This window comes from Nycticebus coucang, chromosome 5 (assembly GCF_027406575.1).
Source record: "Nycticebus coucang isolate mNycCou1 chromosome 5, mNycCou1.pri, whole genome shotgun sequence".
NCBI classification, from domain to species: Eukaryota; Metazoa; Chordata; class Mammalia; order Primates; family Lorisidae; genus Nycticebus; species Nycticebus coucang.
In genome coordinates this window covers 125,167,110-125,190,095 of record NC_069784.1, presented here as the reverse complement: position 1 = coordinate 125,190,095, position 22,986 = coordinate 125,167,110, and the positions used below count along the sequence as shown (strand labels likewise).

At 38.0% G+C, this 22,986-nt stretch overlaps 1 protein-coding gene across 3 annotated transcripts in view; it reads right to left on the bottom strand.

Moving 5' to 3' along the window:
- Positions 1–22,986, bottom strand: part of TAB2 (TGF-beta activated kinase 1 (MAP3K7) binding protein 2) — a 74,966-nt gene that overhangs the window by 19,995 nt on the left and 31,985 nt on the right. For 2 of the 3 annotated variants that reach the window (XM_053591307.1, XM_053591308.1), the window contains 2 exons: positions 19,258–19,448; positions 9,898–11,398 (listed from right to left, as the gene is read on the bottom strand). In XM_053591307.1, coding sequence (XP_053447282.1) covers positions 9,898–11,398; positions 19,258–19,359 — 1,603 coding nt within the window. In that variant the 5' untranslated portion in view covers positions 19,360–19,448. The remainder of the gene's footprint in view (positions 1–9,897; positions 11,399–19,257; positions 19,449–22,986) is intronic. The other variant, XM_053591309.1, reaches the window with a different exon arrangement.

Genomic DNA, 22,986 nt, shown 5'->3' with positions numbered 1-22,986 from the left:
ACCAATCCTAAATGACACATCTATCAAAAGTAAAAATAAAACATACTCGGACACAGTAATTTCACTCCTAGTAATATCTTCTGCCAACATACTTGGACATAGGCACAAATATGTATACACAAGCATTTTTACTGTAGCACTGTTTGTAAAAGCAAGAATAGCAACCACCTTTAGGTCCATCAAGAAAGGACTGGTTAGATATTATAGTACAAAATGCTCTATAGCCATTTCTTACAAAGCAGATCTGTACTTGCTGATATGGAATTCTCTCACAGAGATAAAGATTAAGACAAAAAGTAAAACACTATGTTCTATCTGCATAAAAAGAGGCACATATACGTGTATGTTTGACATACGATTTCAATTTCTTTAGAAGAAAGCAAAGGCTGGGCATGGTGGCTCATGCCTGTAATCCTAGCACTTGGGAGCCCAAGGAAGGTGGATTGCCTGAGCTCACTGATTCCAGACCAGTTGCCTGTAGTCTCAGCTACTGGGGAGGCTGAGGCCAAGAGAATCACTTGAGCCTAAGAGTTTGAGGTTGAGGTGAGCTGTGACACACGGCACTCTACCCAGGGTGAAAAAGTGTCTGTCTTTAAAAAAAAAAAAAGCAAAATGAACTGTTTGTGAATAGCCAAGGGTTATCTCGTACTGGCATAAGGAACTTGACAGATCAAGGGAAAAGAACTGAGATTCCAGAAATAAATCCATGTTTATAGCCAACTGATTTTCTTTTTCTTTTTTTTTTTTTTTTTGTAGAGACAGAGTTTCACTTTATGGCCCTCGGTAGAGTGCCGTGGCCTCACACAGCTCACAGCAACCTCCAACTCCTGGGCTTAAGCGATTCTCCTGCCTCAGCCTCCCGAGTAGCTGGGACTACAGGCGCCCGCCATAACGCCCGGCTAATAGCCAACTGATTGTCTATCAGGGTGCCAAGATCATTCAATGGGGTAAAAAGTCTTTTCCACAAATGATGCTGGGATATCTGGATAGTTTCAGATGCAGAAGAATGAAGCTGGATCCTTACTCATGCCATTATACAGAAATTAACTCAAAATGGATGAAAACTGACATTTAAAAGCTAAAACTATCTCTTAGGAGAAAACATAGGGGTAAATCCTCATGACTGTGGATTTGACAACTGAATGTTAGCTAAGACACCAAAAGCAAGAGCAACAAAAGAAAAAAATAGATTAGACACCAGCAAAATTAAAAAAAAAAAACTTTTGTGCTTAAAGGACATCATCAAGAAAATGAAAAGACAACACACAGAATGGGAGAAAATATTCTGAAGGGCATTTCTGTCAAAAAAAAAAAAAACAAGACTGGAAGAAAATAATTGCAAATCACATAGGAATTTGTTTCTGGAATATACAAAGAACTCATGTAACTCAATGAAAACAAATAACCCAATTAAAAAATAGACAAAAGATATGAATAGGCATTTTTCTAAAAAAATTTTAAATGGCCATTAAACACATGAAATGATGCTCAACTTCATTAGCCATTAGGGAAATACAAATCAAATCCAGTGTGCAACACTTCATAGCCACTCTTATAGCAAGAATTACAAAGTCGCATAATAGCCAAGTGTCAGGAGATGGAGAGATTAAAACCCTCATAGACGGGCGGCGTCTGTGGCTCAGTGAGTAGGGCGCCGGCCCCATACGCCGAGGGTGGCGGGTTCAAACCCAGCCCCGGCCAAACTGCAACAACAACAACAAAAAAAATAGCCGGGCGTTGTGGCGGGTGCCTGTAGTCCCAGCTGCTCGGGAGGCTGAGGCAAGAGAATCACGTAAGCCCAAGAGCTGGAGGTTGCTGTGAGCCGTGCGATGCCACGGCACTCTACCGAGGGTGGTACAATGAGACTCTGTCTCTACAAAAAAAAAAAAATAAATAAAAAAAATAAATAAAACCCTCATAGACTATTGGTGGGAATGGAAAATGGTGCAGACAATTTGGAAATGTCTGGCGGTTCCTCAAGGGTTAAGCAAAGAATTACCATATGCACTACCAATTCCATGCCTAAAGTAAGTATATACTGAAGAGAACTACATGTCCATACAAAAACTTGTATATGAATGTTTATAGTAGTATTATTCACAACAGCCAAAAGGTGGGAAAAACCCAAAATGTCCACCTGCTGATGAATGAATAAATAAAATACAGTATGTTTATATAATGGAATTTTATTTGGCCATTAAAAAAATGAAGTACTAATACTTGCTATAACATGGATGAAATTTTAAGTGAAGAAAGTGCTAAGTGAAAAAAGCTAGCCACAAAGATCATATAGTTTGCTTCTATTTATATAAAATATCTAAACTATCTAAATTTATAGACAGAAAAGTAGATTAGTGGTTGCCTAGGTCTGAGGGTGGGGACAAACAGGGCAGGGAAGTGGTAGCTACAGGATGTAAGGTTTCTTTCTGAGGAATCAAAAGTGTTTTATACTATTGCCTGTGGTGACGGCTGTACATAGCAGTTGATATGCTAAAAGCTGACTTGTATAACTCAAATAAGTCAACTGTACAATATGGGTGGCCGTAAAGTTTGTGTGCAATTTTAAATTAACTGTATCTCAATTAAGCTGTTAAAATGACTAAGCAATAAAAGAAAGGCACAGATTTATGAACACTAAAATGCAAATATCTTAAAATACATTAAGGGAAAAAAAGTGTCCCATGTATTTCCACATTTCAAGTATGTCTATGTTAGACATATCATGTAGAGTATGTATATATTAAATAATCCTACATGTGTTCACATGTATCTGTATGTGTCGCGTTTCTGCTTAAAACAGAGAGAGAATGTGTGTGTGGTATGAGTGAGTGGCCCTAAGAGGAGCGTAAAGAACGGTACTGGAGATCACCTCAGAAGTTAAATGGTGTAAGGAATGGGGGAAAGGGACAGGTCAAGGGTTCAAAAAGAGACACGTTTTTGTTGTATCATTTTTGGGGGGTTAAAATTTACCAAGCATATGCTATTTTCATAATGATTTTTAAAGATATTGGTTTAATATATGAAATAACTTCCTACCACGCAGAGTTCTCCAAAAATGGGACATGCTGCCTTTGCCTCATAAGCATTAAAGTATAGAATGAATTTACAGTTGATAGGAATCTAAGTGCTGGACAGGTAAATGGACTGGATCACCTTTTGTGTAGAAAATTTCTTCCAAATCTGAGATTTACCCTAAATTAAAAAGGCAGTTACTCTTACGAGTGCAAAGCACCTATGGGTAGTAGGACAGATTTACAAAAAAAAAAATTCTTGACGTTGTTTCATGTCAATTAATATTGACTATTGAGTTAATTTTTTTTTTTTTTTACCTCATTTTACTGTCATCAAAGAGAGTTAGGGCGGCGCCTGTGGCTCAGTGAGCAGGGCGCCGGCCCCATATACCAAGGGTGGCGGGTTCAAACCCGGCCCCAGCCAAACTGCAACAACAACAACAAAAAATAGCCGGGCGTTGTGGCGGGCGCCTGTAGTCCCAGCTACTTGGGAGGCTGAGGCAAGAGAATCGCCTAAGCCCAGGAGTTGGAGGTTGCTGTGAGCTGTGTGATGCCACGGCACTCTACCGAGGGCGATAAAACGAAATTCTGTCTCTACAAAAAACAAAAAAAACAAAGAGAGTTAATTTTTTTTTTTTTTAAGAATGTAGTCTGGCCTCAAACTCTTGGGCTCAAGCAAACCTCCTGAGCATTGGGACTATAGGCGCATGCCAAGCCACCACATTAATTATTTAATAATATTATTTCAAAGCCAATGTAGAACATTCTAGAAAAGGCATTTCCAATCAGAAGATGAATAAAGTGCAAATTAAAAAATAAGTGATGAATTGTATTTCCTTTGAAAAGAATAGCTAGTCCATCAAATTAGTGTCATGAGCAGCATTTTTATTAAATCTCATTAAACAGAAAAGTGTACTTTGGAGAGACATATTGGTTAAAAAAGAAAAAAAAATGAGAAACACAAAGTTTAAGAAGCTAATTTTCAATTCAAAATTTTTTTTATTTGTATTTCTATTTTAGGTTCAAAGTCAAAAGCTACTGCTTACCAGTATGGTAGGTCCATAATATAACTGGGGAAAAGGTATTAAAGTATTATTTAAAATATTTATGATTTTATATGTATTGTAAAAAAAACACTAACAGTTTACCAGCTAAGTTAATACCAGATGGATTTCTATAGAAATGAGACTAGGAAATCATTTTTGGCAGCATTGTTAAGTAAAGCATTTTATATTTCATACCTATAAATGTTGCCAGTGTTACAAACCACTGTGAAAGAGAGAAGACACAAGAAGGTCTTAGAACACAGTGAATGAGAAAGTATTTTTTGGTATTTTTTAGAAGTTAGGTAGAGTTAGGTGGTGTGACTCAAGGGGGAAAAAAATGCAGCTATCTGACCAGTGACATTACCACTGGTAAGCAATTTTCACTTCTACATTTGTTCTTCTTAATATAAAAATCTTTTTTTTTTTGTACCTGTAAACGTTAAACTAAAATTTCTGTCCAATTTTTAATTTCTTTTTTCCTACTTAGCACTAATTTTCATCTCTGATTCCTATAGTACTTTAAAGACTCAAATTTAATTTATTTCCTTTGGGGGGAATGGTGGTTGTGTTAGACTCAATGCTGATAAAAGCAAGGTTCAAAAGTTTCATTAATTTACTTCTTTTTCTTTTGATCACTCTATAGCAGAGGGCATTATCAAATGATACATTTTTTTACAAACTTGTCATTAAAATTTTTTTTATTACAGTATTTTTAGATTTCAAATGGTAGACTAAAAGAAAATAATGCACTATAGTTACCAAATTTATGTATGCACCTGGCTCAACTTATTTTTCTACTCTGAAACAGTTTGTTCCAGGAGTTTCAGAAAGGTCACTTTGTAGGAGACATATTTCTTTTCTCTTTCTTACCCATACCCCTCAAATTAAGAGTTCAGAAAAGATCCTTGTTTAAAGAGATCATGATTACTCAGGCTACCCCATTTAGTACTGCAGATAAGTGCTTGTAAACTATGTAGGGTAAAAGCAGAAAAGATGCATTGTTACCAAGGAACGATCTTTTTATTTGTCTTGAGCTAGTGAATGAAACATGATGGAGAGTCTATCACTCAATGCCAAGTTGACCTGGGTCAATACCAATTCACAGTATCTAGAAGGAAACAAGGATGAAGGGTTGCACATCAGCACCCACCCCAACATAGTGTGCACAGAGAAAACTCGAGGGCTTGAAGTCATACAAATGTTATGAACGTCTGTATGTTTGCAGGTATGTTTGCAGAAGGAGATCTAGAGCTGAGCATGGGGCTCATAACTGTCATCTCAGTGCTTTGGGAGGCTGAGGTAGGAGAATCACTTGAAGCCAAGAGTTCAAGACTAGCCTAGGCAATGTAGTGAGACATCATCTCTACAAAAAAAAAAAAAAACCCAAGAAACCAAAAACCAAACCAAACCAAACCCAAAACAATTAGCCAGGTGTGATGGTGTGCACCCATAGTCTCAGCTACCTGAGAGGCTGGGTGGGAAGATCACTTAAGCCCATGAGTTCAAGGCTGCAGAAAACTATGATAGCACCACCACTGCACTCCAGCCTGGGCAACAGAGTGAGACACTGTCTCAAAAAATCAAAAAAGAAAGGTGATCAAGATTGTTACAGCTGCCTGAAAGCTATTAGTGAAGAGGAGCGATTTCAGTGGCAGATTTTGGGGGAAACCTGTTTTTTTGTAGCTCTTACAGCAGAACCTTTAATAATCAGGATTTTTTTTTACTTTCAGGTACCTTCAGAAGGTGTTCTCTATACCTCCCCAGGGTATCACTTTATAGTTTCAAGTTATTTCCAGTTGTTATCTGTTTATTGTGATTTCTTTCCCTATAGTTACCTCTTCTTTTTTTTTCTGATACAGAACCTCATTTTGTCGCCCTGGGTAGAGTGCCATGGCGTCACAGCTCACAGCAACCTCAAATTCTTGGGTTCAAACAATTCCCTTGCTTCAGCCTCCCAAGTAGATGGGACTACAGGTGCCTGCCACAACATCCGGCTGTTTTTTGGTTGTAGTTGTCATTGTTGTTTACTGCATGATCTTTTAGCTTCATCTTCTTAAACTGAGGCACATGTGGCTCCCACAGTGGTGTGCCATAGGCTCAATGAAGCTACCAGATGTCTTTCCAAAGGGTTTACGTTGAAAAGCTAGAGAGAAAGATATTATAGTGTAGGTATTAAAACTGTGGGCTGTTGTCAAACACCTACTTAGAATCTTGACTATCACTTGTCCTTTTTGCAAGCTTTTTTACTTATTAAAATAAGTGTTTTAACCTGAAAGTAGAATAATACTCATGCCTATTTTATAGTTGGTTGTGGGTAATAAAGGACCATTTAGTACAGTGCCTAAAATCGTGAATTTTCTATAATATTAGTTATTAAATTTCTTAATATTAGATTATTCATGTTTTCCTCCTTTACCAGGGATGAAGAGACTGGAAATGCTGAGAGGTGGAGCTAGATTGAGATAGGGAGACCTGGGATGTCTCACTGAAAAGCTGACTTGAGTGAGGGCCTGAAGCATGTCAGGGCGCTAACTGTAGATGTCTGGGAGAAGATATCAGACAACGGAAACAGCAAGTATGGCAGGCCATAAGGTTTGCGTTCTCTGAGCAATAGTGAAGCCCGCAGAGCTGGAACAGAGTGAGCGGTGCTGACAATAAGGAAAAGAGAAGTGGGGAGGGGCAGCCCACCAATGACGCTTTGTAGCTTTTACTCTGAATGGAACGGATGATCGTCATGTGCACAACAGCGATATGATTTTTTAATAGGATCTCTCTGGATGCTGAAAGAAGACTACAAGGAGGCAAGTGTAAGAACAGGTAGGCCACTGCAGTAATCCACTGAAAAGATAACGGTGGCTCTGAACAGAGTGGTGGCAAAGGGGATGATAAGAAGTGACAATCTTGACATGCTCTGAAGGTTAGAGGTGACAGGATTTGTAGTCAAACTAGATGTGAAATGTGAAAGAAAGCAGTTAAGTATGTTTCTAAGGTTTTTGGCCTAATTTACATTAAAAAAAATTAAATTGCCAGTAACTAATATGGGAAGACTGACCACAGGAAGGGTAAGCTGGGGGAAGAGTAAGTTGTCAGAAGCTGTTTTAGACACAGTAAGTTTCAGATGACTATTAAACATCGCAGTGGAGATGTTAAGTACTTAGATAAACTGGCTTGGTAGTGAGGAAAGAAGTCCAGGTGGTTGGTATTACAAATTCTACAAATTTGGGGGTCATTGAGGCAGGAGAATCGCTGAAGCCCAAGAGCTAGAGGTTGCTGTGAGTCCTGTGACATCATGGCACTCTAGTGAAGGTGGTAAAGTGAGACGCTGTCTCTACAAAAAAACAAACAAACAAAAAAACAAATTTGGGGGTCATTAGCATCTTATATGGTCATTTAAAGTCAAAAGGCCAAATAAGGTCATTTAAGAAAAGTATAGATGGAAAAAAGGGGTTTAAGAATTGAGCTGTGAGTTGATTTCACTGGGAAACAAACGGATAACAGAAAACGAGGTGAGAGGTGAGAGAGAGGAAGGAGAACCAGCAAAGAATAAAAGCAGCAGGAATCTTAAGTGCCCTAGAAGCCAAATGAACAGTGTTTCACAGAGAAAAGGGTGACAGATCAAGTGTCGTTGGTCTGTAGATCTAAGGAGATGAGGGCTGGACTAGGTGTGTAACCATGCTATCACTGTGAACTTAACAAGAGCAGTTCTGGTGGAATAGATGTGAGAGAATAGAGGTAACACTTCATTTTCATATTCCAGGTAAATGTGAGTAACTCTTTTAATGTAATTTATAATACCCAGTTAAATATCAGAATCTACTTTACTTGAAAATTTCCCTCATCAAATTATCTTCATAAAAACTTTGCTCTCAATTTAAGAATCAGCAATTATGTAAACATAGCAAACCTGTGGGGTTTTCATTTTGTTTTGTTTTTGAGACACGGTCTGGCTCTGCGGCCCAGGCTGCAGTGCAGTGGTGTCATGCATAGCTCACTGTAATCTCAACCTCAGACTCCTCGGCTCAAGTGACTCTCCTGCCTCCCAAGTAGCCGGGACTACAGGTGTGCACAGCACGCCTGGCTAGTTTTCTATGTTTTGTAGAAACAGGGTCTCAACCTTGCTCAGGCTAGCCTCAAGCAATCCTTCCGTGTTAGCCTCCCAAAGTGTTAGCATTACAGTTGTGAGCCACTGTGTTTGGCCTGAAACCTAATTTTTTTTTTTTTTAAAGAGACGGAGTCTCACTTTGTCCCTCTAGGTAGAGTGCCGTAGCGTCACAGCTCACAGCAACCTCCATCTCTTGCCTCAGTCTCCCAAGTAGCTGGGACTACAGGTGCCCGCCACAATGCCCGGCTATTTTTTTGTTGCAGTTTGGCTGGGGCTGGGTTCGAACCCTCCACCCTCGGTATAGGGGCCAGGTGGGGCCCTACTCACTAAGCCACAGGTGCCGGGCCCAAACCTATTGTTTTAACAGAAGGAGAGGTAGAAAGAAGAAAGATTTTGGGAGAAGAGAAATTAAGTATCAGTGGAAAAAAAATACTATATTAAAATTAACTGCTGAAACTAAACAAGTGCTTTGCAGTTAGTCACAAACATGTGGAAAATAAGTTTTAACATAATTTCTAGGGCAATCAAAATCACCTATGGATCTCTAAAGCACACAGGCACCTAAGGCTTCACCATTCAGAGAACTAAGTGAGCAAATGTGGACTGAGCCCTGGGCACTTTACTTTTTAAAAGCTGTGTAGGTGCTTATGGAATCTGAAAGCACACGGCCCACCTTGGATTGAGAATTCCTAGTGGATAACTGTTTAAAACATAAAAATAAGCGCAAACAATCAGTAAGAAACTACACAGTAAAGTCACTGTATTAAAAAATTGTAAAAAGGAAAAGTGGTACTAGTGACAGCAGGGACTGTGTGCTGTATGAAGGTGATGTTATACAGTATTTTCCAACCTACAGCTGGACATGAAACAATTCACTGCAGATAGCTAAGATAAGACTTTACTCAAGACTCAGTTAACCTATAACCTTTCAACATTCAAGAAAACAAACACTTAACCACCTTCTTATCTAAATAAATTTAATGTTTTCTACTGAAAATTAAATAACTTGAAGGGTCAGATAAAACATATGACAGAAATTGTCTCTACTTGAATACAGACAATTTAGTATTATGCCAGCATCAACTAGAAAAAGATAACCAATCAAAATATATTTAAAATTAATGTTCCTATTCACAATTCCAAAAAAAAAAAAAGAACTGTTGTATTAACCAATACTTAAGGGAAGTTCAAGTTGAAAGAAAGAAGCTTCAGGAATAAAATTCAAATTTTTCTTAGAGATAAAATATTCTAAGACTCATGTAGCATTTTAGAGTTTGATATAAAATAAGATAAAAACATCATATTAGAAAAATTAAAAAGAGAATTTTTTATTCTCCAAATATCTAATCAAAGATATTTGTTAAGAGTCAACTAATTGTTTCATGAATTTTTACTTGCGGAAATTATAAAGGGAAAGTCAAGTATTACCACAGACACAAGAGCAACTGAAAAAAAAGTGTTACAAAAAAAAAAAAGTGTTACAAATCTTAACAAACCAACCAGTTGACTATTCTGAAGAGTTAATAACGCAAACATTTTAACTTTAGGTTTTATAATGATATAATTCAAATTTATATAAATTCCCTCAAATGTTAAGATATTATTATTTGGGGGGCAACATGTAAAAGGAAATAATAATGTTGATGCCCATTTCTGCTATGAAATAAAATGTACATTAAAAGTCCAGCATGGAAAAGAGACCAACCTTTAGCATTAACACTAATACCTGTAGTATTACCTTGTGTGTAGGCAGCGTCATCAGATCCCATACTCAATTTCCGTGCTTCATTTATTCTATCCACATGTGCCAAAGAAGGGTCTGTGAGGTGCTGAATATTCTCTGTTTCTACATAGTGATCGGGATGGTTTAGAAGATTTGTAAGTTCAAAGGTAGGGGACACCACACCTGGTGAAACCGCAGGGGGTTTATTGGGAGAAACTGTAATTTTGAAAGTGTATTTTGTATTGGGTTGAGTGACTACCACTCGAGGAGACGTTGCAGAGTTATTGCCTATTGCTCGACTTTTGGGAGGGTGGTGATGAATAAAGGCAGGACCCATGCTCACTTGGCCAGACATATTCCTGGAGGCAGCAGATGCTCCAGAGTTTGTGGATATGAAGAGTGTGGGCTGATTCCGCATGACCTGTTCATCTCCTGTGGTGGCATTAGCTGAAATATACACCTTAGGTTGACTACGGGACATTAGCTCATCTGTATTTGGGGGACTGGCAGCTATGTAAACAGTGGGTTGGTTTCTATTTAAGGTCTGGCTGTTGACTGAAGAGGAACTGCTGGAGGTTCGAGGTCCAGAAGAACGCAATTTTGAAGAATTGTTTCTTTGCGGGGGTTCAAGTTTGATTTCAATCTGGTTTTTTCGAGGTCCTGTTGAAATATTCTGAATGTTATATTGGCTATGGGCAGAAGACTGTGAGCTACCAGATGAATGAACTGTTGGTGGCTGTGGAGTAGTAGGTGAACTGATGGGCATGTAGACGTGAGAGGTCTGGTGGCCTTGCTGATTTGCCTGTTGGGTTGAGGTATGTGACAGAGGATTAGAGGCAGGATAAGTAGTCCAGGGAGCAGGCTGTGAAGGTTGATAGACTTGCTGAGGGTTCATGGGATTAAACTGAGATACCCAGCCAGAATGCTGCTGCGTCTGTCGAGCTGTACCACTAGGAGTTGTAATGTAAGGCCTTATATAGATGGAATTTCCCTGTGGACTGTTTAGAACAGGTGGAGGTACACCATGTATGTGCAAAGATGTAGGAGTATTACGACCAGTCTGGATATTTGGGGCTAAAGTTACCATAATAGGATTAAATCTGGGAGTTTGCTGAGAAAGGTTAGATGTTCCTTTGCTGCCTAAGTGAAATCCAAGATGTGGTGTTGAATTTGAAGCACCAGAACTAGTGGACATTCCAAAAACATTAAAGCCTTGAGGAACTTGAGCTGGTGCTGTCTGTGGCTCCTGCTGAAATAGTTCATTATTGGACTGACCACCTTGAAGTTGTCCATCACTAATGCTGTGCGTTAGAGTCCTGCTTCCATTCATTCTATTTCCTTCTCTTCCATGGTGGTAAACATTCTGTGACTGCAAGTCCAAGTTGAGAGAAGTCATGTGATTGCGTAGAACAGATATTCCAGAATCATCTGAAAAATTCAAGTCTCCTTCTCCATAAAGATACCTTGTACTCTCCTGAGAGAGAACAGCACAGCAGGCATCCAGGTTATTATTATTCTACAAAACAAGATAAAAAATAGCTTGATGTTAACAACCAGAAGTTAATGCTTATATTTTCATCACTACAGAAATATTACATGATTAACAAGTGATTGGTTAATATGCTTAGACGTATTTTAACCTTTTCACTAGAGATCTATTTTTATGCAAACAGCTGATTGAAAATCCTCACTACTAGCATAATGGAAAAGCTCTCTGACTAGCCAATAGCTAAAAGTGAATCAATCAAATCATTCTATTTTAGTAGTGAAAATGGATAAAAGGAGTAAAATGGATTCGTTTTAATGAAGCAAATAAAGTAAAATTACAACCTAATTAAAAATGCAGTTTTAATGTTGAATAAAATATAATCATTCAACTTAAGTGTACACTACTGTAGAAATAAACATTGTTTAAAAAGTTAAATAAAGCTGGGCGTGGCAGCTCACGCCTGTAATCCCAGCACTCTGGGAAGCTGAGGCAGGTGGATTGCTTTGAATTCATGAGTTTGAGACCAGCCTGAGCAAAAAGCAAGACCCTGTCTCCACTAAAAATAGAAAAACTGAGGCAAGAAGATCACTTGAGCCCAAGAGTTGGAGGCTGCTGTGAGCTATGATGCCATAGCAGCATTCTACCCAGGTTGACAGCTTGAGACTGTCTCAAAAAAAAAAAAAAAAGTTAAATGGAAAAATATCCTATCAATGCTTGCATATCAAGTACTACACAAATTCTTTTGAATAAATAATCATTTTAAAAGGTACATTTGTAGTATTCAAATTTAAAATGTTCTAAAATTCATACTATACTCACCTCCTCACCTCAATTCCTCATGTGCTTCCTCTTACTTCGTGCAAAAAACCTATCTATACAGAACCTCTTGTAAACTGGCCACGTGAGGGACTGTAAGACTAGTTGACATACAGAGGTGGTCAACATAAGGGAATGTAACAGACTAGTTCACATACAGAGGTAGTTGTGGAAGACTCAATGACATATAAAACCTGTTTCCCTAAAAGAGCTCACAGCTCAATTTGGGAGACAAATTACATTTTTTTTTTTTTTTCGAGGAGACAGAGTCTCACTGTACCACCCTCGGGTAGAGTGCCGTGGCGTCACACAGCTCACAGCAACCTCTAACTCTTGGCCTTACGTGATTCTCTTGCCTCAGCCTCCCGAGCAGCTGGGACTACAGGCGCCTGCCACAATGCCCGGCTATTTTTTTTTTGTTGTTGTTGTTGCAGTTTGGCTGGGCTGGGTTTGAACCCGCCACACTCGGCATATGGGGCCGGCACCCTACTCACTGAGCCACAGGCGCCGCCCATGTTTTGTTTTGTTTTTAAGAGGGAAGGTCTTGGCTGTGTCACCCAGGCTGGAGTGTAGTGGTACAATCACAGCTCACTGCAGCCAGAAACTCCTGGGCTCATGTGAACCTTCCAACCTGTAGCTGGGACTCCAGGCACACTACTATGCCTCGCTAACATTTTTAAACACTTTTTAGAGACAGGATCTTGCTATGTTGCCCAGGCTACTTTTAATCCTACTTACTACTCTAAATTGATATATACAAGTTTTTCAAATAAAATTGAAAAACTGATTATAATCTTTATTTACTGATTACTCCTTATTATAGTTAGACTTACCTTTTGCTAAACCTAATTGGTGCTTTTTGCTTCAAGCTACTTTTATTGTCATTCCAAGTCAATTCTTCTCCCTTTTCCACCAAAGCTAAGAAATCAAGTCTTCCTCTCACTTTCTCCCTTCTATCATTCTTAAATTAAAATGTATATTTCCTACCAAATCCAATTCCACAACTTTTTGTGATAACTTGATACTCACATTTACAAAGCTTAAAAAACCCCTTTAATCTTTTATAATCTGATTATTTACTTTGTTCATATTAAACAGCAGTATTCTAGTCCTGCTATGCTATAATTTATGTGCTCTTTTGAACCCCCAGGCTAGAGTACAGTGGCACAATCATAGCTCACTGTAGCCTCGAACTTCTGGGCTCAAACAATCCTCTTTGCCTCAGTTTCCCCGGTAGCTGCCATGACAGACATCACTTTCTTACTACAAAACATAAAAGAATTTACAGGGGCTTTATAAGATTTCAACAGCACAAAATGGAATGTACTTTTTATTAGACTTTTTATTTTAGAAAATTTTAAACATATATTAGAGAGGAAATATGATTAACTCTCACATACTTATGATCCATCTGTAACAACATGATCAATCTTCTTTCATCCAATGTCTCAGCTACTCTCCCTTCCAAATTATATATAAAGTCTCTGACATCATCTTCTTTTTAGCTGTAAATATTATAATCTATATCTTTAAAATAGGGACTTAAAAAATCATAACTCCAATGCTACTATCATGTTTTAAAATAATTAATTCTTAATGTCACCTCACAAATGTCTTTTTACAGTTTGTTTGAATCAGGATCTAAATAAGGTCCACATATTTCACTTGGTTGATATGCCTCTTTGTTTCTCCTAATTAACTCGCCTCTCTTTTTCTTTTTTTGCAGTTTTTTTTTTTGGCCAGGGCTGAGTTTGAACTCGCCACCTCCTGCATATGGGGTCGGCGCCCTACCCCTTTGAGCCACAGGCGCCACCCCAACTCGCCTCTCTTTTAAAAAAATTTTTAACTGTCTTTTTAATAAGAAAACCTTATACTTGTCCAATAGAATTTTCCACATTCTGGATTGCACCTTGTGGTGTCAATATTCCCTGTATTTCATTATAAGCTAGTAGTTATATTTAAAGGTGTGATCAAGTTCATGTATGACTTTTGGTACTCTTCATAGAGTCTATTATCACAACATACAAGGAGACACAATGATGTATGCCTGTCTTTTTTGTGACTTTAAAGTAGACTGGGAATCAGATGCTGTCAGCTTGAACCAAATGATTTTTAGCAGCTATTCATGATCACTGTTTAGAAATATTGGGGATATCCCAGTTGTAAGATTCCATCTTTGTTTTGTAACAACAATTCTTCCTCATAGACCTACTCTCTTCAACTACTTTTTATTTATTTTTATTATTATTTTTTTATTGTTGGGGATTCACTGAGGATACAATAAGCCAGGTTACACTGATTGCAATTGTTACTCTTCAACTACTTTATTTGGTTACTTTTTGCACAAAAGAGGCACCCACCTAATTGAGAAAGGGGGGTGCAGAAATCAGTTTTGTAGAGTAAGTCAATACCTTAGCAACCTCTAAAGGTAACTGTGATTTAGTACCATTATAAACTTCTGTATCTTTAATATTTTAATGTGTTTCAATCTTGTGGTCTAGACTATAGACTATTTAGGCTAGAGAGAACAGCTTCAAGTTGGCTTCCGGGCACATATGAAATGAATCCAATAGTTTTTCATAGCTTCCTTTGCTTTTTGATATGGCAAGATGTCCAAGCTTATCTTGTACATTTTGTACTCCAGACCTGGAATCAGACATTTCTCAAAGAAAGTCTAGTTGCTTTTCATGGGAAACTGTAGAGGATTCACTTTAAGTGTTATCAAAAGGGGTGGGATATGAGTTTTTAAAAGGCTGAGAATCATTGTTTTGTATATAGCCACAAATCTGCATTCTCTTTAAAACTACAAAAAAGTATGAATCTTATTTCCAGTTCCTCTTTAACTTTTCCCTCAAACTCCTACAGAGAAATCACAGATAGTATCGAAGTATACCTTATAACTACCTGAGACTCTGGTTCATTTACTCTTTCAGCCAACATTTACTGAGCATCCAATTAGGCAGGTGGAAAGGAATACAACTGCTGATCTTAAGAATCTCAAAGTCTAGCTGCGAAGATTAATGTGAATAATATAATGCAGGATGGTAGGTGTTATAATAGAAAAATGGATAAGAGCTACGGGTGAAGGTCATCTACTTCAACTAAAGAGATGACACTTAAATAATTAAGCCTTACATACACTGAAAGAATAATACTCAATGCATTACTGAGAAAAGGAATAGCAATTTTAAATCTATAGATTCAATTATCATAAGAAGAAAATTTTAAAATAGTGAAAAATTCAGATAAAAAATCAAAGTGCAAACTGCAGTATTTTCACAATTAAGTTTTAATTACCAAATAAAAAAACACATTTTAAAGATACAAACTACAGTTGCTGACAATATAGCTATTTTAGAAAAATCCACAGCACCAGTAAACAACGTAATTCCAAAAAGAAGGATCTGTGCAATTAAAGTCAAGAAAAGAGCAAAGGATAGATACTTATGTTCTCCTTCTAAGAATAAAGTTGTTTAAGAATTAACAGGTACAGAGTGGCAGCATGCCATGATCCTTAACTTTCAATTTCTTAAAAAGTCCTGAACCAATACACCACAGTGAGGTTTCCCAAGAGAAAGAACAGAAGCCTACCCAATTGAGAAAGGGGGAGCAGTTTTCAAAAGAGAGGCTGTCATTTAGAAGTAGCTTAATTTGCCTTTACAGTTTAAAAATTTCTCTCCAAATTTGATGCAACTTGGACCCTACTTATATCTCCAGAAATGCCTTACCCATTCCTTTTTTGTCACATTTCTCATCAGCTAAAAAGGTATATTATTTGAATGCCTATAATGATTATCAACTCACTTTTAAAAAGTATGTTGTGTTTCAGGGGTAATTTGAGTCATCAGGGAAGCATACTGAGTGGAGAGGAGATTTTCCACAAAATCAAATTAACACAGTGAAGGTGATATTCAGTATCACCTATTTTCTATTTTTGGGTAAAGATGAAAACATGCTTAATTATTTTATTTTTACACAGGCAATTCATTTACATAGATCAAAACAATCAAAAGGATACATACTAAGAAGTCTCAATCCTAACTCTGTTCCCATCAGGCCTGTTCCCATTTGCCTACTATGGGTAACCATCCTATACTAATTTTGTTTTTCACTCATCCACCGTTTCTTTATGCAAGCAGAGGCAAGCATACATATGTGTTATATATTTATTCACCCAGCTCCACCTATGTACCCTGCACTGCAACCTGTTTTCTTAACATATTCTGATGCTCATACTGTAACAGTAGAGCTCTTTATTTTTTTCTTTTTCTTTTTAGATAGGGTCTTATTATGTTGCCCTCGGTAGAGTGCCGTGGCATCACAGCCCACAGCAACCTCCAATTCTTAGGCTTAAGTAATTCTCTTGCCTCAGCCTCCCAAGTAGCCAGCTATTTTTTTTTTTTTTTGTAGAGAAAGAGTCTCACTATACTGCCCTCGGGTAGAGTGCCGTGGCGTCACACAGCTCACAGCAACCTCTAACTCTTGGGCTTACGCGATTCTCTTGCCTCAGCCTCCCAAGCAGCTGGGACTACAGGCGCCCGTCACAATGCCCGGCTATTTTTTGTTGCAGTTTGGCCGGGGCTGGGCTTGAACCCGCCACCCTCGGCACATGGGGCCGGCGCCCTACTCACTGAGCCACAGGCGCCGCCCTAGCCAGCTATTTTTTATTGCAGTTATCACTGCTGTTGTCTTTTAGCTGGCTGGGGCTGGGTTCGAACCCACCACCCTTGTTGTATGTGGCTGGTGCCGTAACCACTGTGCTACAGGCATGGAGACTAGAGCTCTTTATTCTTTTGAAAATATGTTAGGTAAAAAAGACTCTTTTGGACAGCGCCTGTGGCTCAAAGGAGTAGGGCGCCGGCCCCATATGCTGGAGGTGGCAGGTTCAAACCCAGCCCCGGCCAAAAACTGCAAAAGAAAAAAAAAAAAAAGACTCTTTAAATTTTAGAGTTGGGGAATTTCAAAACCTCTACAGCTGTGCTACAGGGAAGTGTCCTGTTCTTTTCAATATGTAGTCTAGAGATTTTATCAAACCATATATATATATATTTTTTTACAGTTTCTGGCCGAGGCTGGGTTTGAACCCACCACCTCTGGCATAGGGGGCCAGCACCCTCCTTCTTTGAGCCACAGGTGCCACCAAAAGCGTAAATTTTCAAAGTATAGTATTTTCCTACTAGTTTTAAGTAACTCACTAAACATTCTCAGCATAGTTTTATTTTACCACAAAATTCTGTTTTATATGAAAAGTTAGGAAGAAGTACTTGAGTTTGAGGGGGAGGACTATCTTTTCCTACTATCTCTGCTCCTTCCCCATACTTCCTTTAACTTCTGACTACGTTCTTATTACATTTTTTCCTTTCTCATTGTATACTGACAAATGTAAACTACTGAATTATTCAGCAAATATTTGTTATGAGTCTTCTATTATTATTACTCCTATTAGTATTGGCTACTAATATCTATTGAATACTCATTATGAATCAGGCATCTTATTAGTTGCTTTATTTGCACTCTGTGAATTTTTAAAATTTTCATTGTACAACTAAGGAAATAAAGTTTAGAAAACAAGGGTCAGAGAGGTTAATTAGGTTACTACTACTAACTGTCAAACTTGAATTCAGGTATGTTTAACATGAGCTCTTAACCATAATACTATGCAAATAGGCAAGTTCGGAGAACTCCATGTAGCTCAGGATGACTACAGCAGAAGGTTTGAAGAGGAAGGACTCAAAGACACATCAGGCTGCAGAAGAAACCAGGATTCCAGATTACAGACCTTGTATATCCTAGGCAAGACATTATGAGCCTCATTCTGGAGGGTATGGGGAATAAACAAGAGGTTTTGGCAGGAGTGGTGCCTCACACCTGTAATCCCACCACTTTGGGAGGTGGAGGCAGGAGGATCACTTGACACCAGCCTGAGCCAAGAGCCAGACCTTGTCTCTGTAAAAAAAAAAAGGGGGGGGGGAAGAAAAGAAAAACAAAAAATAGAAAAATTAAAAAATTAGCCAGGTGTGATGGTAAGTGCCTGCAGTCCTAACTACTTGGCAGGCCAAAGCAGGTGGACTGGTTGAGGTAATAGTGAGCTATGATAACATCACTGCACTCTAGCCAGTGCAATAAGAATACTTTTTTTTGTCTCAAAAGAAAAAAAAAAAGTTTTATGTATATAAATATATGAAATTTGTACTTTGGCAGAAGAGGATAGACTGGAGAGATGAAACTCGTTTAGGTGAAAGGCAGTATCCTAATTAAAAGGTGAGATTAAAGGTAATAAGGGTGTGAACAACACATAGTCACTTGATATGAAATACAGATTTGATAGTAATTTCACATAATTTCAAACTTTAAAAATCATTAGTAAAGAGTAAACATGTCTGAGCACCAAATACTTTTTGATAGAAAGATTTCCAGTTTAATAAAATGTGAAGGCTCAACTATCACTAAATATTTAGAATGATGAACTTCTAAAATTGGGTATAGTAAGAATAACATAAAAATTAGAGGGCTAGTAATATTAACTAGAAAATTAAAATTTAAAATATATAACATAAAAACAGACTTTTTCCTTTAGAATTGCTACCTTACGCATTATCTAGTCAAACTCTTTTATTTTACAGGTAAGAAAACCAAAGTACAAAGGGGGCATGTTACTTGCCAAACATGCTTGGGGTGTGCCAAGGATTAGAGCCCAAATTTCCTGATTCCTTAATTTAATGATTTTTCTCACTTTCATAGGAATTCTGGAATTAGTTCTCCTAGCAAAATAGGAGGGGAGAAAAGTGATGAAAGCTCTTATCTAGTAAGTATTTGGAACCACGTATCAGTGCTTTACACTCAGACCTCATATTTGAGATCTCACATCGACTCTCTAAGGCAGTTATTACTCACATTACAGACAGGGCATAGACAGCTCCATCTTGCTAAAGGCCACATGACACCAAAGCTCATCTCTTTTATCGCAGCACACTAATGCCAACAAGAAGGTAACTTTAAATAATTTTCTTCCAATGTTTAAAAAATAACCAGGTTTGTATTAACAAATTCAGAAATCATTGAACACTGACCTGTAACATGCACCTGGACACAACAACTTCAGGTACTTCAGGGAATTTTTGTCGCAGGTCATGTAAAACCTGAAAATCAATTTGGTGGCTTCCTTGGGCCATTCGTATATTGCCTGATCAGGACTACTTGTACAGTAGGCAATTCTAGGCCTTAGTGGAAATAGTACTCATCTCTTCTGTCCAAGCATTTTCTGTGAAAGAAAGAAAAAAAATTTTAATGAGAACTGATTATAGAATATTGATGTGGATTTAAAATTTTAGTACAGAAGGGTGTGTGCTTTGGCACTTCACATGTAATATAAACTATAAAACTAAATATTATTTAGACCTAAAATGCTTTCCACATAGTTATATTGTCTTTTCAGTATAACTTCTGGTAACTTTTCTATTGTCTAATTCCTATGTATTTATATACTTTATAATGGCTGAGCCAAAAGACATTCAAGTAAGAAATTACTGTCAAGGCAGTCTTCCCTCATTCCTTTAAATAGGAAGAATAAATAACCTTACTGACTTTTTTTCCCTTAATGAGTAGAGGATGGCCTGAGGTGAGTAGTTTTACTTGCTTTACTTAAAAAATTTAAAGTTTGGATACTGAAAAAATAACAAATAACTTTGCATGCTTTGTCTACAACTTAATGATCTAAAATCCAATTCATTTGATATTTTGCTTCATTTGATTAAGACATACTTAATCCTTAAATACACAATCAATTCATTTTCAGGAGCTTTGTAGGATTTTATTTCCTATGTGTCTATGAAATCAGTACAAACATTAATATTTGGGCCCCCATACTAGATGTTCTGATTTAACTGGCTGGGGAGTCAGTGGCCTAAGCATGTGGACTTTTAGTTTCCCCAGGTGATTTTAATGTATGGCCAAAGTTGAAAATTACTTAACTTTATTTTTATTCTTAATGTTCCTAATATAAGCCATGTTTAATCCGAAAATCAATTTGGGATATAAATAGGATATAAGTACATTAAACCTACACAAAGTATGAAAATATTTTAAATCATGCCATGTGATTAATAATTAAAATATACTTCATTTTAGGACAAATTTAACAAAAAGACAATTATCTTTAAAACTGATTTCTTGTTTGTAGTATTTATCTTTTAACCTCATTAACATAAATTGAGGGATTAGGTGCCTTTTATAATTGTATATCTAGCACTTTGTAAAGTCTTCAACATAATAGTTATTAAAATAGTTTTGAGTAATTTAGCTATGACTCCTCAATAAAATAAATCCTCACTTAGATATCAGGCATAGTAAGCCTTTTATCATTTTACCATAATTTGATTGAATTTTACTTAACTCTTCTGCTATTTACATTTCACAGCTGAAGTTTCAGCCAAGAGACTCAGTTATTTATACTATAGATTTCCCAAAAGCATGTTAAACACAGACACATTTTAGACAATAGTCTCACTCTGTTGCCCCGGGCAGAGTGCTGTGGCATCATAGCTCTTAGCAACCTCACTCATGGGCTCGAGAGATCCTCTTGCCTCAGCCTCCAGAGTAGCTGGGACTATAGAAGCCTACCACCACACCACTATGGCTAGTTTTTTTATTTTTAGTGTGGGGAGGAAGTATCACACTTTGCTCAGACTGGTCTCTAATTACTGGGTTCAGGCAATGCAGCCATTTCCGCCTCCCAGAGTGCTAAGATTACAGGCGTGAATCACCATGCCCAGTGAGTAAATGATATTTTAAAATAATTTAAGAGGGGACAAAATGCTACGGAAGTCATCTTGAGAAAAACCTTTCTTGACTGCTCTCCAGTTATCAGCCCATTTCTCGGCTCCTCCCCCATTTTGAGCTAAAACTTCTGGAAAGGGTTGTTTATACCTAAGTGTCTTGTCCAACTTGGCCAAGTCACCATCTAACTCACCTAGACTGCAACTGTAAAAGTCTCCTAACTGGTTTTCTCCTGCCTTCATTCTTTGCTCCGATACCTGACTTCCCATCACACCTCCAGTCTTTTGAACAGAGTGATCTTCATGAAAAGTAAATCAGTCCTAACTCTCCTTTGCTCAAAATACAACATGGCAAGGCTACTGGCTATCTGCCGCTCCTGTAATTTCATCTCCCCTCACTCTACTTCTTCTCTCAATTACAAGTGGGCTGCTAGTATTTTCTCAAAGAAGCCACTCTGTTCTTCCCTTAAGCTTACTGGACTTACTGCTCCTTTTGCTTGGAACAGTTTTCCCTCAGATACATGCCTGACTCCTTCTCCTACTTCATGAACATCTTCCATCAACTGCCGTTTCGTCAGAGACAGCTTCCCTGACCAATCTAAGATAATGCCACACCTGCCACACATAAGTAAATGACATATTTATTCATTATCTAGCTATTCCAAAAACGTTAGCTCCACAAGATCATGAACTTGGAAGTCCACGGCTCTATCCTATGATCAGGAATGATGAGAATCTAGATGATTCCTGATTCATAGAAAATGTGACATTTGTTGGATAAAATCAAAATTTTACTATACGGTTTCTTTTTTCTTTCTTTTTTTCGAGACAAAGAGTCTCAAGCTGTCACCCTGGGTAGAGTGCATCACAGATCACAGCAACCTCAAACTCTTGGGCTTAAGCAATTTTCTTGCCTCAGCCTCCAAGTAGCTGGGACTACAGGTGCCCACCACAACACACGGCTATTTTTTTTTCCATTGTTGTTTTAGCAGGTCTGGGCCGGGTTCGAACCTGCCAGCCTTGGTGTATGTGCCCTACCCACTGAGCTACGGGTGCCACCTACTATAAGGTTTCAAAACATATATCAAATGATCTAGATTCAGAAATAAATTTATAGAAAATTTGAAGGAGCAACAAGTGAATAGTCTAGCTGAATAATACCTTTATTATTTAAAGGAGATGAATCACAAAAACAAATTTTAACTCATTCCATTATTACAACATATACTAAATCTCTTACCACACTTGCTTGGTTTTCTAGTAAGACTAAGTACATAAACGAGACACTCTTAAAAATGTCCAGTTTTATTTCATGGATTCTACTTCCAGTAATGGCTGAGTAGCTCCTACTGGACCATCAACTCTTTCACGAATAACAACTACAAACACTAGAAAAGCACCAAAAACTACCTGAAGGCAGAAACAAATGAGAGGGGGTACAAAAAAGTCAGCACTGGGAAGAAGGAAACAAAAAGGGTGACTTTCTATTTTTTTTTTTTTTTTTTGTAGAGACAGAGTCTCACTTTATGGCCCTCGGTAGAGTGCCGTGGCCTCACACAGCTCACAGCAACCTCCAACTCCCAGGCTTAAGCGATTCTCTTGCCTCAGCCTCCGGAGTAGCTGGGACTATAGGCGCCTGCCACAATGCCCAGCTATTTTTTGTTGCAGTTCAGCCAGGGCCGGGTTTGAACCCGCCACCCTTGGTATATGGGGCCGGCGCCTTACCGACTGAGCCACAGGCGCCGCCCCTGACTTTCTATTTTTTAATGGCTTTCACCCAGGGAGCAGGCCCCAGTTAGTTCAGGTAGCTAAAACCCAGACAGAAAATCTGCATTTGTATAGGCTTGATGAACCAAAGGACACACTTTTGTATGACCACAACAGCTGAAAACTTATTGCGTAAATCATGGGAAGGAAAGAACCACAAAAAGGAAGCCACAAACTCTGTATCTATCTCTCATCTCCAAACTACACATATGTGAGACAGATTCCAAGCAGCCAAAACTAAGGTTAAAATAAAACTGA